The 20038-nt window shown below is 40.6% G+C and overlaps 1 protein-coding gene across 3 annotated transcripts in view; it reads left to right on the plus strand.

Annotated features, from left to right (window-relative positions):
- The window catches only part of ppp1r9a (protein phosphatase 1, regulatory subunit 9A), a 265269-nt gene that overhangs the window by 100193 nt on the left and 145038 nt on the right, over window positions 1–20038 (plus strand). For all 3 annotated transcript variants that reach the window (XM_048610696.1, XM_048610710.1, XM_048610703.1), the window contains exons 3-4: window positions 4394–4514; window positions 12493–12597. In XM_048610696.1, coding sequence (XP_048466653.1) covers window positions 4394–4514; window positions 12493–12597 — 226 coding nt within the window. The remainder of the gene's footprint in view (window positions 1–4393; window positions 4515–12492; window positions 12598–20038) is intronic.

Here is a 20038-nt window from a genome sequence, read left to right on the forward strand (position 1 = left end):
AATGCCTGCTCTCATTTCCATAATATAGAATCAAACTGAAACCTGAATATATTGATTTGTTTTTTGGCTGCAGCATAGTTACAATGCATCACTAAAAGACCAGTCAGTTCAACAGAGATAAGCAATCCATCCTGAAACTTGCCGACTTGTGAGACTAATGGTTACGTTCTTGGCATTGGGATCTTGATTGTGACCTTTGAGTAAATATGTAGTAATATAATTGTTTTAAATTATTTGTTTGTAGGGTGTGGGCAAGTCTGGCTGCGGGTGCATTTATTGCCCATCCTTAACTGTCCCTTGATATGTATAGGTTCCTCGTGCCATTTCATATGGTAGTTAAAAGTTAACCAAATTGCTGTGGGCTTGGAGTTGTGTAGGCTAGACCAGGTAAGAATGACCAGATCCCCTTCCTTAAAGGACATTATAGAATTAGATATTGAAAAGCAAGAAAACGATCAAAATTCAATCAACTAACCTACTAGTTAGTTTTTATGTCTGCCTAATTTCTGTTTCATTGTGTCAAAAACATGAAATTTGGGATTAAGCTGATCTTTGTTTATTATTGTCAAATGGCAGTGTAAATGATTGGGACTGATTCATCTTGAGCAGATATTTTTCGCCTGACGATCTTAGTTCATAGGCGGTGATATCTTGTCTCCCAATTGAAGCTTATCTACCTATGATGTACATAAACCATCAAAGTTATGTTGAAGTTTTGTTGTTAGTTTGAACGTCAACCTGTATTAAATGTTCTAATTACATGAAAAGTTAATGCGTTGAAATGATGAGGGTACTTTGGTACCTCCCCCAGTGTTGGTTTCATTGTCACTGTCCACAAAGTAGTATCAGCCAGGGATGAGGAGCCTGCAAAATAGGAGCAGAAACACAGTAAAGTTTGCAACCGCCACTTACCTTCCTGTCTCAGCTGCACGACCACTTGGCACTTCCCACATACAAGCCATTGAGTTATATGTCTGCCTGTGCTTACTAGTTTGTGTTTTGAGCAATTACTGCTAAAAGTGTTTTTTGAGATCGAAGAGTGGTTGGGCTAACTTGTTGGTAACATGTGCAAGCCAAGGAGACATACAATCTTTTATGGAACAGAGGAAGACAGTTTGGTCCCCTCGTGACCATGCCAGCTGTCTGCAGTTCATTCTGGTTAGTTCTATTACCCTTCTGTGGTCCTGTAAGTTTACTTCCAAGTGCCAAGCATGTTTCCATTTGAAGATATTAGCTGTTTCACCACTTCCATTGGCAGAGTGTTTCATATCATTCCCACTTGCCATGTAAAAAAACAATCGTCCATTTCACGCTCTGCATCTTTAATTTTGAATCTCTGTCTGCTACTCCTTACCCTGTCACTTAATGGGAATGGATTTTCTTTGTCTACCTTATATAAGCCTGTCATAATTTCAATCTCCATTACACAAATGGGAACAACTTGAGCTTGTCCAATCTAACCTTCTAAGAATAAATATCCATGCCTGTAACCATTCTGGTGGTATGTTTATCCTGCACCTTCTCAAGGAATTTCATATATTTCCTGACGTGTGGTGACCAGAACCAGGTGCAATATTCTAACTGTGTCTTAACCAGAGGTTTATAAAAATTCAGCGTAACGTTCCATCTTTTCTACTCAATGCCTGTTTTTATGAAATTCAAGATCCCATGGGCTTTGCTAACTATTCTCTCAATATGTTGCACCCCCTTTAAAGATCAGTAAACATGCACATCCAGACCCTTCTGTTCCTGCACATTCTTTATAATTATGTCATTAAGTAAACATTGCCTCTCAACAGCCCTTCTGCCAAAATGCATCGCCAAAAATTTTTCTATATTGGATTTCATCTGCCATTTGTCTGTCCACTTTGCAGGCCTGTCGTCCTCATTGCTTGTCATTTCTCCACTTCTGGTATCATTAGCAAATTTTGAAATTTGACTCCATATTTTATATAACCATTTATATAGAACAAAGAAAGCAGCGGTCCCAGCACTGATCCTTTGAAAACACTGGCTCCTACCCTCCAATTCGAAAAACAAACATATACAATGACAACGGCTCCATCTTTAAGCTAATTTTATTACCGAGTTGGACGTTGGCCTTCCCATTCCCTCAACCTCCATTTTGGTGATCAGATTTTTATGTGTTACTTTGGCAAACCCTTTCTTAAAATTCATGGAGACAACATCCGCTGCAATTGCTTCATCAATTAGCCATGTTACTTCATCAAATTTCAAATGTGTTCGTCAAAACAATCACTTTTCACAACTTTATGCCTCCTCTTCACTGATTATGGATTGCAAAATCTTACTCACCACTGAGGTTAAATAACAAGCTTGTAGTTACTGGACTGTCTTTACATCCTTTCTTGACTAAGGATGTCACAAATGCTATTCTTTGGTGTTGTGGCACCGCCCCCCCCCCGCATCATGGCAAAATTAAAAGGTGGCAAGTCCTTTCACTATGTCCATCCCCATTTCCTTTGAAAACCTGGGAAGCAAGCCACTCAGACCAAGTGACTTATCAATGCTGAAAATAACCCACCTTTCCATACCACACCTCTTTAATTTTCATACTTACCTCTATAATCTCTGTTTCGACTAACATTTGATCAGATTCCTCCTCCTTTGTAAATATCTAAACAAAGAAATTAAGTATTCTTGCCTTGCCCTGCTCCTTTAAGCGTATATCACTTCTTGTTTCATATTAGGACCCACTTCACTGCTTACTAATTAAAAGCTGAAAAAAGATTTTTGTATCCCTTTTATATTGTCTGCTGCCATCCTTTTTTTATACTCTATTTTTGCCAGTTTTATTTTCTACTTTGCCTCCTTTACAAGCTATGTTATTTGACCTGGTCCATGGGCCTTTCCTTTTTGTTTCGTCATATCGCTATCCCCTTTATCACCCAAGATGCTTTGTTTTGCTTCCTTTGTCTTTTGCCCATGTTCAGTCAACTTAACCTGTACCTGAAGCATCTCTTTAAGGATCACCTAGTGTCCTGTTAAATATTAGATTGCCCCTTACTTTTTCTTCTCTAGTGATAGTCTAAATCTTATGATATAATGATCAATCTTGCCCAAATTTCCACCCATCGACACTTGGTCCACTTGTCCCATCTTATTCTCCAGCACCTGATCTAGCATTGTCTTCATTCTAGAAGGACCAAAAGTATACTGATCAAGGAAGCTCTGCTAAGCATATTTCAGAGATTCCTCCTCTACCTTACCCTTGACTCTAAAATTATGTCAATCAATATCTAAAGTTCCCAATCGTCATCTGCAATCTTTCATATCTTGCATTTAAGATTTGAAAATTCCTGTCCCACTCTGAGTGATAGAACAATGTTTAAGACACACTGACTATTCTACTTTCTTTCAAACAACTTCCTGAAAAGGCACTTTCAAATGTACTTTTTAAATCCATTTGCCTTGTCTTTGGGCCTCCATTTACCATGATATTTCAGGAGTTCGTCTGTATAATCACTTACATATTTCCACCATTGATGCACTTTATCCCAGTGAACCCTTGACTCTCTCTAGTACAGGTTCCATTTTCATCTTCCCATTTCCAAGGAGCGTAGACTTGAGCATATCTGACATAATGACTAGTTTATTGACTTATCATCAGATATGGCAGGATCATATCAAGTGCTATCAGACTTATTTAAATTATCCACTATTGTGGGTGTAGGATTCAAGCCAATTATTCACCTGTCTCTGAGTGCTTTCTTGTTCCCTCTGCCCCAACATTAATTGAGAATTTGCCTTTATTGTTTCTCCAGGACCCTACACATTTTCTTTCCAAGCCCTTCATGCCCATAAAGCCCATTTGTGCCTTCTCCATTTATCCTGTTCCTACTACTGGCCGAGCACAGAGCTCTCTCTGGTTCCAATTCAAGATATTTTTGAAATGGTACTCTTTTATCAAGATATTGTTGCTATCCCTCTGAATGTCGCAGTTTCTGTCCACTTCCCCTGCCTTTTGTAAGTAAATCTGTTAGCCTTCTGTACTTGAAAATCTTCTCCCAGAGTGCTTATGTAAAAAATACATTTTAATTCCCATATCTATAAACTTTGTGGCACACCTCTAAGTGTCACCACCTCTGGCTCTGGCTCTGTTTTGGTCTGATTACACTCAGTTATGCAATTGGCTATCCAGTTGAAAAAGTTTGCTATAGCCTCTTTCCATTGGATACATTAACATGAAATAAGTGTCAGTGTAGTTTAGCCTGATTGGATTTTGTATTATTTATCATAGAACCCACAAATCTTAGTGAAACATAAGTAATATGTTAGATGGTGAAGGTGCTGCAACACTGGCTTGTGTTTTCAAAGTATTATTTGATCTTGTCTCCGTACCAAATTAATTCTTTACTTTCTCACTCTGCAGATGAAGATGGTCTCGGCATCAGTATTATAGGAATGGGAGTTGGAGCAGATGCAGGATTAGAAAAACTAGGAATTTTTGTCAAGACCGTTACAGAGGGAGGAGCAGCTCAAAGGGATAGCAGGTGAGAAAAATTGAAGTTGAAAAGGTGGTACTTTTATAATGTTTATGGGTCTCTCATAAAAATGTAGCAGGTCTAGAATAACATCCTTGAGCGTGAAGTAAATGAAGTTTACCCCAATTGTTTTACAAATAAATCACAAGTAGCTATAGTGAGCTACTCGGCTGCAAAGCTGTAGGACAAGTTAAATACTCACTTACTTACCACAAAAAGGTGGTCGTTTGGGTTTTTGCTAGTTCTGGATTTTCTGCAGCAACTTCTTAATGTCATGTGAAATTAACCAAGTTGACAAACGTAAGCATCCACAAGAAATGGCTCCTCATGAATAAGATAATGTGCTTTGCACTTACAACTGAAGATAGTTAGAAACTGTGGTCTTTCACTCACTTGCTGGTCTTCTCAGTTTCTTGAATGGGATAGAGTGCCAGAACTTTGCTCTGATCTCCTAAGTATGGAAATATTTAACTCGGTCTGTAACCTTCTCCTGCCAGTGCTTATTCAGGTATTGTTCCGTTGTAGCTTTATTAGGTTAGTGATATACTCTCAGGTATTACTGTTCATACCTCTAGGTGTCTGTCTACAACGAAACAATTTGGCTTGCTAGATCTGTTCTTATTCAGTCCCAGTTAAAACAGTTGTGGGGATGAAAGATACCCTCATTGAAGACCGTTCTCGGTTTTCAAGGGCTTTACACTGGCCAACATGCCTAACACTTTTGTAAATGGAGGTTCTAAGCTGTGAAATACATTCCCTAAGGTAGAGGCAAGGTTATGTAATTCACTGTGGAAATTCGTAGAACTTCTAAGATAAATTGCACATCCTTAACTCGACCATCCCTCATAAGCACGTGTCATGTTTCAGTTTTGGTGCTGGGCCTCAGCATTATCATTGTTTTATGCATATCATTATCATTATCGTTAGCAGGTGACAGGGAATCTTCAACTCCATTGAAAATAAGGAAAAAAGGTTAAAGCGAAGGAGAACTCAAGAGCTGTTAGTAATGGAGGTAATAGGACCCAAAAAGAAGGTGCAAAAACTGGCATAAGGGCACTTTATCTGAATGCTCAGAGCATTCGAAACAAGGTGGATGAGTTGACGGTGCAAATCATGGCAAATGGGTATGATTTAGTGGCCATCACAGAGACATGGTTACAGGATGGTCATGACTGGGAGTTAAATATCCAGGGGTATCAAACTGTTCGGAAGGACAGACAGGAAAGTAAGGGAGGTGGTGTTGCTCTGATTTTTAATGATGATATCATGGCGGTAGTGAGAGATGATATAGGTTCTACTGAACAAAACTTTGAATCCATTTGGGTGGAAATTGGGAATAGCAGGGAGAAGAAGTCACTGATAGGTGTGGTCTATAGCCTACCAAATAGTGACATCGTGGTGGGGCGGGCAATAAACATAGAAATAGCTAATGCATGTAAAAATGATACAGCAATTATCATGGGGGATTTTAATCTACATATCGATTGGTCAAACCAGGTCGGTCATGGCAGCCTTGAGGAGGGGTTCATAGAATGCATCCGCGATAATTTCCTTGAACAGTATGTAATGGAACCTACGAGGGAGCAAGCTATCCTAGATCTAGTCCTGTGTAATGAGACAGAAATAATTAATGATCTCACAGCTAGGGATCCTCTTGGAAGGAGCGATCACAGTATGGTCGAATTTAAAATACAGATGGAGCGTGAGAACGTTAAATCCAGTACCTATGTCCTGTACTTAAACAAAGGAGACTATGAAGAAATGAGGGAGGAATTAGCTAAGGTAGAATGGGAGCAAAAACTTTATGGTGGGTCAATTGAGGAACAGTGGAGGACTTTCAAAATGATTTTTCACAGTGCTCAGCAGAAGTATATTGCAGTGATAAGGAAGAACGGTAGGAAAAGAGAGAGCCAGCCATGGATGTCTAAGGAAATAAAGGAAAGTATCAGATTGAAAAAAAAACATACAAAAAAGCAAAGAGTAGTGGGAAACTAGTAGACTGGGAAATCTTTAAAGGCCAACAGAAAGCCACAAAAAGAGTTATAAAGAAAAGTAAGATAGATTATGAGAGTAAACTAGCTTAGAATATAAAAACAGGCAGCAAAAGTTTCTATAAATATGTAAATTGTAAAAGAGTGGTGAAGGTAAACATTGGTCCTTTAGAGGATGAGAAGGCCAATTTAATAACTGGGAATGAGGAAATAGCTGAGACATTAAACAGATTTTTCGTGTCAGTCTTCACTGCGGAAGACACAAATAACATGCCGAAAACTAATGGCAAGAAGGTTATAAGCAGGTGACGACCTAGAAACTATCATTATCACTCAGGAGGCAGATCTGGGCAAGCTAATGGGGCTAAAGTTAGGCAAGTCTCCTGGCCCTGATGAAATGCATCCCAGGGTACTAAAAGAGGTGATGGCGGAAATAGCAAATGCACTAGCAATTATTTACCAAAATTCACTGGACTCTGGGGTGGTTCCCGAAGATTGGAAAACAGCTAATGTGATGCCACTGTTTAAAAAAGGAAGTGGACAAAAAGCAGGTAACTATAGGCCAGTTAGCTTAACTTCGGTAGTGGGGTAAATGCTTGAATCTATCATTAAGGAAGAAATAGCAAGACATCTTTATATAAATTATCCCATTGGGAACTCCCAGCATGGGTTCATGAAGGGTAGGTCATGTTTAACTAATTTGGTGGAATTCTTTGAGGACATTACTTGCATGGTGGACAATCGGGAACCTGTGGATGTGGTGTATCTGGATTTCCAGAAGGCATTTGACGAGGTGCCACACCAAAGGCTGCTACATAAGATGAAGTTGCACAGTGTTACAGGTAATGTATTGGCATGGATAGAGGATTGGTTGACCAGTAGAAAGCAAAGAGTAGGGGTAAATGGGTGTTTTTCTGGTTGGCAGTCAGTGGCTAGTGGTGTGCCTCAGGGATCAGTGTTGGGACCCCAATTGTTTACAATTTACATAGATGATTTGGAGTTGGGGACTAAATGTGGTGTGTCAAAATTTGCAGATGACACTAAGGTGAGTGGTAGAGCAAAGTGTGCAGAAGACACTGAAAGTCTGCAGAGGGATATAGATAGTCTAAGTGAGTGGGCAAAGGTCTGGCAGATGTAGTACAATGTTGATAAGTGTGAGGTCATCCATTTTGGTAGGAATAACAGCAAAATGGACTATGTTTTAATTGGTAAAAAATTGCAGCACGCTACTGTGCAGAGGGACTTGGGTGTCCTTGTGCATGAATCGCTAAAAGTAGGATTGCAGGTGCAGCAGGTAATTAAAAAGGCAAATGGAATTTTGTCTGTCATTGCTAGAGGGATGGAGTTTAAAAACAGGGAGGCTATGCTGCAGCTGTATAGGGTCCTGGTGAGGCCACACCTGGAGTACTGTGTGCAGTTTTCGTCTCCTTACTTGAGAAGAGATATACTAGCACTGGAGGGGATGCAGAGGAGATTCACTCGGTTGATTCCAGAGTTGAGAGGGTTGGATTATGAGGAGAGACTGAATAGACTGGGATTATACTGATTGGAATTGAGAAGAATGAGGGGAGATCTTATAGAAACATATAAGATTATGAAGGGAATAGATAAGGTGGAGGCAGGGAGGTTGTTTCTGCTAGCAGGTGAAACTAGGACTAGAGACATCGCCTCAAAATAAAGGGAAGCAGATGTAGGACTGAGGTCAGGAGGAACTTCTTCACCCAAAGGGTTGTGAATCTGTGGAATTCCCTGCCCAGTGAAGTGGTTGAAGCTACTTCGCTGAATGTTTTTAAGACAAGGCTAGATAAATTTTTGAACAGTAAAAGAATTAAGGGTTATAGTGAGTGGGCGGGTAAGTGGAGCTGAGTCTCAAAATGATCAGCCACGATCTTGTTAAATGGCGGGGCAGGCTCGAGGGGCCAGATGGCCTACTCCTGCTCCTAGTCCTTATGTTCTTATGATGGTAAAATTTGGCCTTCATTTTGGGTGACATTATATTTCACCATTTATTCTTCTGTGTCTTTTCAAACCTACACCTCTCAATATCTTTCTCAACTTTGTACCTTCTGGAGAAAAATCTGGAGACCAATGCCTGTAATACCTCCTTGCTGTTTTTGTCCTGCCTATCTGTAGCTCAGAAACTAGTCCATTCATTATAGTTGCCTTTGATCGAGGCCTCCCTCCACCATCTCCAAGGCTGATGCAGCCTATGGTACATTTGTCGGTAGTGGTGACCACTTGTGATTTGTTAAAACTGGTTTCCTTCACAATGTTCCTGGCTGCTGTTCAAGCTTCTTTTTACTTGTTAGTTTGCACCTCTGTCCACTTCCAGCCATTAGTATGATGTATCAGTCTGACCTTTGATAACTTACCTTTGACCCTAAAAACATTAGCAGAATTACAAGAATTTACAAATCAAATTATATCGAGTATCTGCAACCAAAGTTGATGAAATCATGTCAAGTGTGGTACCTTCACGAGCTGGTTATATTAAAATTGTGCAAAGAACCTTTGACCAGTTGAGTCTCTACCGCCAAAAATATGCTACAGCCTACACCAGTCCAACTTTCCCGCAATAGGCTCATAGCCTTGAATGTTATGATAGTCCAAGTACTTTTCCTAAAGGTTGTGAGGTTACCCATCTCAACAACCCTCCTAGGCATTCCAGATCCCCATTAACCTCTGGGTAAAACAGTTCTTTTTCCTGAAATCCCCTCTAAACCTCCTGCCCTTAGTTTAAAAGTGGGCCGCAGTGTTCTTGATCTTTCGACCGGGGAGCAGCTGCTTTCTATCCATCCTGTTCATGCCCCTCATATCTTGTACATTTCTATCAGGCCCCCCTCAACATTCTCTGCTCAAAGAAAACAGCCGGAGTTTTGGCAGCCTCTTTTCATAGCTGAAATGCTCCATCTTAGACAACAACTTGGTGAATCCCCTCTGCACCCCCTCCAGTACAGTTACATCCTTCCTATTTTTCTAGAACTGCACACACTACTCCAGCTGTGGCCTGATCAAAATTCTGTATAGTTCCAACGTGACCTACCTGCTCTTATAATCTGTGCTTGAAGCGCCCTGTACGTCTTCTTAGCTACCCTATTAAACTGCCCTGCCACCTTCAGGGATTGGTGGACAAGCATCCTAAGATCCCTCTATTCCTCACAGCTTCCTAATGTCCTGCCATTCATTGAATATTCCTTTGTCTGGCTCTCTCTTCTGAAGTGCAACACCTCATATTTATCATGACTAAATTCTGCCTGCCACTGATCTGCCCATCTGACCAATCCATCACTATCTTCCTGTAACCTAACACCTTCCTTCTCGCTGTCAACCATTTGGTCAATCCTTGTGTCATCTGCAAACTTACCTTTAATTACCTCCATGTCCTCATCTTCATTATTTAAGAATAAAACAGACAATAAAGGACTCAGCACTGATCCCTGAGGTATGTGACTTCACGCCAGGCTCCAGGCACATAAATAGCCCTCTACTGCCGCCCTCAGTCTTGTACTACTCAACCAATTCTGGATCCACATTAGCAAGTTACCCTGGATCCCATGATTCCATGCCTTCTCTATCAGTTTCCCATGTGGGACCTTGTGAAAAGCCTTGCTGAAATCCACGTGAAATACATCACTTCCCCTACTCGCTTCGACACGCTCGGTTACTTTCTCAGAATGTTCAACTAGATTTGACAGGCATGATTTCCCTCTGACAAAGCCATGCTGACAATCCCTGATTAAGTGTTGCCTCTCTAAACTGCGATGAATTTTCTCCTTCAGTATTTTCCCCAATAGCTTCCCAGCCATTGATGCAACACTCTCTGGTCAATAGTTCTCTGGTCTATCTCTACTGCCCTTCTTGATAAGTGAAACTACATTAGCTTTCCTCAGACCTCTGATACCTCTCCTGTGGCAGGAACAGTTTTAAAAGTTTGGGTCAGAGTCCTTATTATTTTCTCCCCTGTCTCTCACAGTAGGCAGGGATGCACCTCATTCAGACCTGAGGATGTGTCCACTTTTAAAGCAGCTAAAACCTTCAAAACTTCCTCACTGCTTCTGTCAATCTGCTCAAGAACTTCACAGCCCATCTTCTTGAATTCTGTATTTGCATTTCCCATCTCCCAAGCAAGGACAGGTGTGAAGTGCTCATTTAACACTCTACCAGTGTCCTCCGGCTTCATGCACACATTTCTCCCCTTAGTCCCTAATGGGCCCTCCTCTTCCCCTTGATCAACTTGTAGAATATCTTGGTATCCTCCCCAATCTTGCCCACCAGTGTTTTTTCTGTTCTTTCAATGTTCACCCATGTTCTTCCTCTGCGCTCTCCTGATTGTTTTTCGTCAAATTTTCCCCTGCACTCTCTATTCTCCTCTAAAACCTCTGTTGTTTTGCTCCCTTTGTACCTGCTATATATCTCTCTTTTCCCTTTTATCTAGCCCTGAATATTCCTAGATGTCCTGGGTTCTTTGGGCTTGTTGCTCCTAAAGGGAACATATCGGGCCTGTACTTTCTCCCACTGTTCTGCTACAGATTTATCTTTAACAAGCTGTTCCCAGACTGTTTTGGTCAGTTCCTGCCTTTTATAATAAAATCTGCCTTACCCCAATCCACAACCCTGTTTGCAGACCCCTTCCTCCTTTTTCATAACAAACCTGTCAAAGTCTTGCTGTTGATTTATCTGTTGGATATTTTCTTTTAATATTCAATGGGAAGGCAATATATAATTATCTTTGGCTGTTTGCTCTCTAAATTTGTCAAGATGGGTAAGAAAGTTATTGAGAGTTAGAGAGTACCAAAGAGACATATGGATGGTATAAGTGAGCGGGCAAAAGATTGACAGTTGGAGCATGAGGTGGAAAACCGTAAACTTGTCCACTTTGACTGGAAGAGTGAAAAAGCAGTATGTTATTTAAATGGAGATGGAGAGAGATTGCAGAATTCAGAGGTACACAGGAATCTGGGTGACGTGGTATGTAAATCACCAAGTTAGTTTGCAGATGCATTAAATGATTAGGAAGGCAGATGCAATGTTGATGTTGATTGCAAGGGGAATGGAATATAACACAGTTAAATTATACAACTGCAGTTCTATAATGCTTTAGTGAGATTGAATCTGGAGTACAATGTACAGTTTTGGTCTCCTTAATTCGAAAAAGATAAAATTGTGTTGGAAGTAATTCTGAGAAGACTCACTTGACTCATTCCTGATATGAAGAAAGGTTGACAGGTTGGATCTTTAGCCTGTGGAGTTTACAGGAGTGAAAAATGATCTTATTGAGATAAATAAGGTCCTGAGGAGATTTGACAGTTTGGATTCTGAAAGGAAGTTTCCTGTTACAGGAGAAATCACAAACAAGAAACAAAGTTTAAGGAGAAGAGATTTCCCTTTTAAGATGGAGAAGAGCAAAAGTTATTTTCTCTCAGGGGGTCATTTGTATGTGCAATTCTTCCATCAGCAAAAGATAGCTGAAATGCCTATAGACAAATGTAACACTGCATTAGGTATGATATTTGTCAAAAATGCTAAGGCTAGTACACTATTACTAATGACCTACAGAATTATGTTTGGCAAAATAAATGTAAGGGTTGGTGCAACATTTAGCAGTGCACAGTTGTGTAGTCTAGTTTATTTACTGATGCAGACTACAAGATAGAAACTGAAAATATAAAGATTGTTCACTTTGTTCAATAATAGGTTCACCCATGTATCTTGTACAATGTTGTCTCCATGACAGTTTTCCATATGGATAGTAGCATATTGCACTATTTACATAATACATACACTATCCTTTGTATAGAAAGTGACAGCAATTCTGCAAGTATCAACAGGGAATGAAACTAGTTAATGGAAAATAGTTTTCTATTAGAGTATTTCCAAGAGTCTCAGATGTTTCTGCAACAACTTTGCTATAACAGTTAGTAAGATTTTTTTCTCCCTATTTTTCAGTATATATACGTGTTTTTGTAATGTTTGTTTCTGATCTTCTTTTCATAAAGGATCCAGGTGAATGATCAGATCGTGGAAGTGGATGGAATCAGTTTGGTGGGTGTTACTCAAAGTTTTGCTGCCACTGTTCTGAGAACAACTAAAGGCAGTGTTAGGTAAGGAAATGTTACATTTAGCCTTTGGAATATCAAATTTATTATTTGTGGTATTCTCTAAGGGATCATCTACAGATTGTTTCAACCTGAAGTTTTCAGTCTAAAAACCATTATAATCTAGAATGATACTTCAGATTATTCATATTATTAAATTAGTTATAAAAATATCTCATGCAACTTGATGTTAATGGGGAGACTCGCTAATGTAATATTGGCTATAGGCAGAAATGGATGAAGTTCAATTTGCCATTGGATGAGTAAATAAATTCCCAACGGAGATGATTTTGACTTTGAAGATATAGATGTCTGTGCTCCATCCCATCTTGCTCGTTTGAATGATCTGCCGGTTGTCTTTCAAAGATGTGCATGTTGGCTATATAGTAGATCTCAATGCTGAGACATAGGGAACCTAGTGCCAACACGGCTCTTGAATGTGAGTGAGACAAACATTGTGCCTAACATTGGTTACTTTTTATATTTCTTCTTGCTGACTCTCTTAATTGACTTTTCAATAACTTAGGTTGATGTCTCTTGACAGTTTGCAGAGTATCCCGGTTGCGGCTAGAGTAATTCTCTAAAATTGTTTCTGTTTTCCAAATTCTCCCCCTTTGTTGTTCTCTTTCCTTAGTTTAGCTTAATTTAACTCCTTTCATAAATTTATGGCTGCTTCCTTAGATGCTCATTCTTGATATGAAACATCATCTACAAACTTAGTTTATTTGAACTATTAGCTCCACTCTACATTGAGGGCCAGTTCCCTGCACTATACTGTGAATTTTGGGGGTGAAACAACCTACATTGAGCTGCTTGCTCCACTTTCATTTTACAGATGACAACCTGTCAATCAGCATGAGGCAGAGCTTCTATCCATTTCCAGGAGAACATCAGTTGAAAAGGCCCAGATGAGATGCATCCATGAATTACGAAGGAAATGAGGGTAGAAATTGTGGGGACATTGGTTGTAATCTTTAGTCCTCCCTGAACTCGAGGAGGTCAGAAGACTGGAGGATTGCAAACATTATGACCTTGTTCGAAATCAATTGTAAGGATAATCTGAGGAAATACAGACCAATTAGTTTAACTTTTGTGGTGGGAAAACTTTTGGAAATAATTTTCTCCGGTAAAATTAGTAAACTCTAAAAGTTATGTTAATTAGGAAGATTTAGCACACATTTCTAAAGGGAAAATTTGAAAATTGTAGGTCATGGTATAAGGAGGACAGTGGCAACATGGATATAAAATTAGCTGAATGAGACAGAGTGTAATGATTATGGGACATTTTTTGGGTTGGAAGAAGGTTTTTGCAGTGGAGTTCTGGAATGGTCAGTATTGGGCTCTGTTTTTCATGATCTATATTAACGATCTGGATATTGGATAATTTAAAAGTTTTCAGATGACACTGAAGTTGGAAAAGTTGTAAACTGTGAGGCAGACAGAGGGTATTGGCAAATTGGAGTGGGTGGATAGGTGAGATGAGGCTCACTGAAGACAGTTATAATGTGATGCACTTTGGTAGGCCATAGAAAGACAAGACACATTAAGGGGTACAATTGTAAAAGGGGTGCAGGAAGCAGAGGGACCTGCATCTATATGTCTACAGATCATGGAAAGTGGCAGGAAAGACGGAGAGAGCAGTTTAAAAAGTGTACAGTTTATTAATAGGAGCATAGAGTGTAAAAGCAGGGATATGATGTTGAACTTGCCCAAGATGCTTCATACACGTCCACTGGAGTATTGTGTACACCCGTGAGTGCCACATTATAGGACGGATGTGAATGCACTGGAGAGAGTGCGAAAACAATTTGCAATAATGTTTCCAGGAATGAGAAATTTAAGTTATGAGGATAGATTGAAGAAGTTGGGATTGGTCTCATTGGAGACAAGAAGCCTCAGAGGAGATTTGATAAAGATTTCCAAATCATGATAATGTTGGATAGAATAGACAGGGATCAGCAGTTCTGCTTGTAAAAAAAATGAGACGGCATAGATTTAAAGCGGTGTGCAAAAGAAGCAAGGATGATATGAGGGAAAAGAAACTTGTTACAGTATGGAATGTACTGCTTGGAAATATGGTGAAGGCAGGTTTAATTGAGACATTTAAGAGGGGATTTGATGATTATTTGAGTACTATTAGTGTGCAGGGAAACAGAAAAGGCAGGAGATTGGCATTAGGGAATGGAACTGGTGTGGGCGTGATGGGCCAAATGGCCTCACGCAACATAAAATTCTGTTATTCTGAGATTTTGTGTTCTACCTCAGCACTCCGTTGCAGCAGTACCAATCAAGAATGGTGACGATTGTTTGCGTTTCAGATAGGCCAAGGAGGTGTCTTACATGCAGCACCTGCCAGTGATGGATCTGAGATTTAGATTTCACTGTGACCAGGCTATCAAAGATACTGACACTCTGAGAGCTGATTCTGAAGAGTCAGTACTAAAATCAAGGACTGTTCATGTGTAAATAAAGGATGACTTGGATAAAGTCCTAAGGCGTTTTTCCGAAGGAGGTGTATGCCTCAGAAAGGAAAAAGAGACCTATTTGGGCTACAGAGTTGACGAGACTGAGTTACACTTGTTGGAAGATAAAGTATGGGTAGTCAAAAGTGTCCCGGCTCCCACTTCTGATCAGGACCTCAGGTCATTTCTTGGGCTGGTAAGTTATTATGGTAAGTTCATACATAACCTGGCCTCCATCCTGGTACCTTTGCATCAATTCCTTAAAAAGGGTCAGCCTTGGAAATAGTCGCATAAATAAACCTTAGCTTTCAGTGAAGTGAATAAGCAGCAGTCATCCTCTTAAGGTGTTGATACACTATAATCCCAGGAAAGATCTGGTTTTGACAATTGTTGCCTCCCTGTACAGTATTGAAGTGGTATTAGCTCATAAGTCCCTAATGGAGAGGAACACTCCATAGGTAATGCATCCAGAACTTCGGATAATGCGGAGCATGTATACACCTAGATAGAGAAAGAAGGTTTGGCGGTCACATTTGGAGTCCGGAAGTTCCACCAAAATCTCTATTGATGAAAATTTGTGATAATCACAGACCACAAACTCCTACTTCGTCTGCTTAAACAGCACAAGGCAGTGCCACCCATAGCTTCGGGCTGTATTCAACTGTGGGCTCTAATACTAAGTGCTCATAATTACAAGTTAGAACACCGTCCGGGAGGTCAAGTAGCAAAAGCGGATGCATTGAGCTGCCAACGATTGGCAGATAAACCACTCGTGGTACTGCCAATGGAAGAACTGTAATGTTATTCAATTTTCTGGAAACAGTCCCAGTCACAGCTGACAGTATCAGACTTTGGATGCAGAAAGATCGAGTCTTTTCATAACTGAAACAACTGGTGATGACTGGGGAAACCAAAGGGCCATCACAACAAGAACTGGAAACTTTTTGGACCAGGAGAGACCAACTCACCAGTGAGGACAGCTTTATTGTTATGGGAAGCAAGAGTGACTGTCCTGAGCAAAGGTTGCCGCCAAATACTGGCTGAACTCCACCAGGGCTATCCAGAGATCTCCAGAATTAAATGTTGGTGAGAAGTTATGTCTTGGCCAGGCCTGGACGCAGACTTAGCCACGTTGGTGGGGCAGTACCCAAAGTGCCAACAAAGACAAAAATACCACTAGCAACTTCTTCTCACCTGAATCCCCGGGTAATCCTTGGAGTCAGTTGCAAGTCGACTATGCAGGTTCTTTCATGGTTTCAATGTTCTTAGTCATCGTAGATGCCCTCTCAGTGGTTGGATGTGCATAGGGTCCATTCAACAAACACTGGGATGATGATAGAAAAGCCGTATGCATCTTTTTTAATACATGAAGTCCTGGAAGTGTTTTTGGCCATCATTTACGAACAAGGAATTTGAGTCTTTCCTAATGTTGAATGGGATTCGACATATCATGCCAGCTCCCTACCACCCATCATCCAATGGCCTGGCAGAAAGAGTTGTCCAAACTTTGAAGTCTGGTTTGAAAATACATTCTACAGCCTCACTAGACACTATGTCGTCATGGTTCTTATTTGATTCTAGGTCCACCCCACATGCATCTACAGGGATAGCACTGGCAAAGTTGTTAATGGGTAGAAGACTCCTCACCAGGTTAAGTCTGATTTTCCTGGACCTCAGGGCGGTGGTAGGTGGGGAAGAAATGACATTAGGAACGCCACGGCTGGTGACAACACTCCACCAAGTGAGAGACACAATTTGATTGAGGGGATGAAATCTGGTGAATGAATCATGGAAGTGCCTCCACGTGGGTAAGAGACATGGTCGATGTGAGGTAAGGACCAGTGATATTTAAAGTTCAGGTTGGTGCGATGATCCTGAACAAGCATGTGGACCATATGAAAGTTGCGAATTTGCAGAACAGGCCCTGTCCCTTGGAACAGGCGCCAGACATCGTGGGTTCACCCTCTCCATCTAGTGTTGATGAGTCCATAGAATCAGAGATGGACATGATGGATGTAACTGCCTTGACTCCTTTGCCACTGGAAGAAGAGAGTGAAATTCTACTGAGGTGCTCCCGACGCAAGAGGCAAGCTTCCATGTGTTACACACTGCCCACATCAGACACATAGTTGGAGGAACCTGATCCAGGAGGCTCTCCAAGAAAATGGACCAGCCCATGTCCTTGGACTCCAAGTGCAAGGGATATAGTGACTGTAATGAGTTCAGCCAGCTGGACCTCATAGAATGTGAGTTCCCTGATGGGAATATTATAGTCCAACAGATTTATTTGAAATCACAAACTTTCAAACCGCTGCTCCTTCATCAGGTGAAGTCACCTGATGAAGGAGCAACGGTCCGAAAGCTCATGACTTCACCTGACGAAGGAGCAGTGCTCCGAAAGTTTGTGATTTCAAATAAACCTGTTGGACTATAATCTGGTGTCGTGTGACTTCTGACTTCATTCAAAGATATGCAGATTAGGTGGATTGTCCATGCTAAATTTCTCTGTAGTGTCCAGGGATATGCAGACAAGATGCTTTAGCCATGGTAAATGCAGGGTTACGCAGATAGGGTGGAATGCTGTTTGGAAGGTTGGTGCAGACTCAATGAGCCGAATGGCCTATACCTGGACTGGACGGATTCTATAATTCTATGTGTGCTCGGAATTGGATTTAGATTTTAAAAAAAAGGTTGTGTGTTTTTTGTTTATGCTTTTGTTGCTTATGAAAACGTTTCAAGCTCCAGGATTTGGTTCTTACTCCATTGGCAGGAGAAGAAACTAATTATGTGGTGAATATCTGGTAAGCGCCTAAGGTTTCTTCTATTTTTGAAGTTCAAAATAGTACAGCAACTGGTGCTGAGGTTAATAAAATATATAAAATCTTAGGTAAATATTTAATTGAATCAAAATCATGTATTTACTTAGAACACATTATAGATGACAGGACGGATGATATATCACAGCTGCATCATGTGGAGGTCCAGGATGCAAGTGTGATCCAGAACAAACATGTCTTCAGCAACTGTTTGACATTTAAGCAGCTTTGGAGGTTATGAGCTGGAGGCTGAAGTACTGACACTGCAACACAACAGAGAAGGAGAAAGTTTTGTGGATTTTTTGGACTATGAAGCAGTCATAGAGTAGAGTCATAGAGTAATACAGCATGGAACCAGGCCCTTCGGCCCAAACTGGTCCATGCTGACTATGGTGTCCACTCATCTAGTTCCAATTGCCTATATTTGGTCCATATCCCTCTAAACCATTCCCATCCATGTACCTATCTAAATGTTTTTTAAATGTTGGTATTGTACCTGCCTGAACCACTTTCTCAGGCAGCCCATTCCATAAACGCACCACTCTCTGCGTGAGGAAGTTGCCCCTCAGGTCCTTCTTAAACCTATCCCCTCTCACCTTAAACCTACACACTCTAGTTTTCAATTCCGCATTCCTGGGGAAAAAGACTATATGCATTCAACCTATCTATGCCCCTCATGATTTTATACACCTCAATAAGGTCATCCCACATTCTCCTATGGTCCAAGGAATAAAGTCCTATCCTGTCTAACCTCTCCTATAACTTCAACCTTCTAGTCCTGGCAACATCCTTGTAAATCTTCTTTGCACACTTTCCAGTTTAACTATGTCTTTCCCATAACAGGACGACCAAAACTGTACACAACATTCCAAGTACGGCCTCACCAATGACTTATACAACTGTAACATAATGTCCCGACTCCTATACTCAGTACCTCAACTAATGAAGGCCAGCATGCTAAATGCCTTCTTCACCACCCTGTCAACCTGTGACATTGCGTTCAACAAACTATGCACTCGTACTCCTAGGTCCCTCTGTTCCACAACACTCCTCAGAACCTTACCGTTTACTGTATAAGTCCTACCTTGGTTTGACTTTCCAAAGTGCAACACCTCACATTTATCTGTATTGAATTGCATTTGCCAGTCCTCGGCCCACTTCCCCATGTGATCAAGGTCCCCCTTAGGATAGGGTCTTCTAATTTGATCAGTGTTCAGGGACAGCAGGATGGTCTGCAAGTGATGCAGATAAAGATAGTCGGCGTGGGAGCCCTGTTGGAAATTTTCCAACAGGTTTGAGGTTCTTTCAAGATGTTTGTTTGAGAGTGAAAGCTGCAGGGTGGATGAGCCAACTGACCATGATACTGGAAGCCATGCAAGTGAGGAGAGCAAAAGGATTTGTCACTATTGTCTGCAGCAAAGAGTGTGAATATAGATGGCTATGCTACCTGCCAGTTACCAGGATTGGAACATCTGGCTAGGGACAGAAAGGAACTTGTATTTGGGAGGGGGACGATCAAGTCATTGTTGTCTATGTACCAGGTACCAACGATGTAGACAAGTCGAAGAGGTTCTGCATAGTTACTATGGGGAAGTTGGCACCAAATTAAGATCCAGCACCTTGAAGATTGCAATCTCTGGATTATTATCCAAACTACCAGCAAACTGGGATAGAGAAAATCAGATTAGAAAATTAATGTGAATTTCAGTTTGTGTGGCTCTGGCACTAGTACTGAGGATAGTTGATCTGTATTGTTTTGATGGACCCCACTTGAACTATGTTCTCATGAGCTGCATAATTGGAAAAGTAGAGGGCATTGTAAGACAAATAGTTGAGGTAAAGGATCAGATTTGCATAGATATGGTGAATAAAATAATAGTATTTGTTGAGGTAAAGGATCAGATTTGCATAGATATGGTGAATAAAATAATAGAGACAAGGCAACAGAGGGGTGTTATTATAAGAAGTGATAAACAGACTGTAGCAGAAGAGCATAGAGTCCAAATTTAAGAATAAATTAACAGAAGATGAGAGGATTAAAAAAATGATAAAGTAGTCATTAGTAGCATAGAGCTGGAGCATTACTGAAAAAAGGCATTTTTCAAAGCTTTTGGGACAATTCACACAAATACCAATTTAAGGGCAACCAGCACTTGTATTGTATGAGAA

Source organism: Rhincodon typus, chromosome 2 (genome assembly GCF_021869965.1).
Source record: "Rhincodon typus isolate 14 chromosome 2, sRhiTyp1.1, whole genome shotgun sequence".
Taxonomy (NCBI): domain Eukaryota; kingdom Metazoa; phylum Chordata; class Chondrichthyes; order Orectolobiformes; family Rhincodontidae; genus Rhincodon; species Rhincodon typus.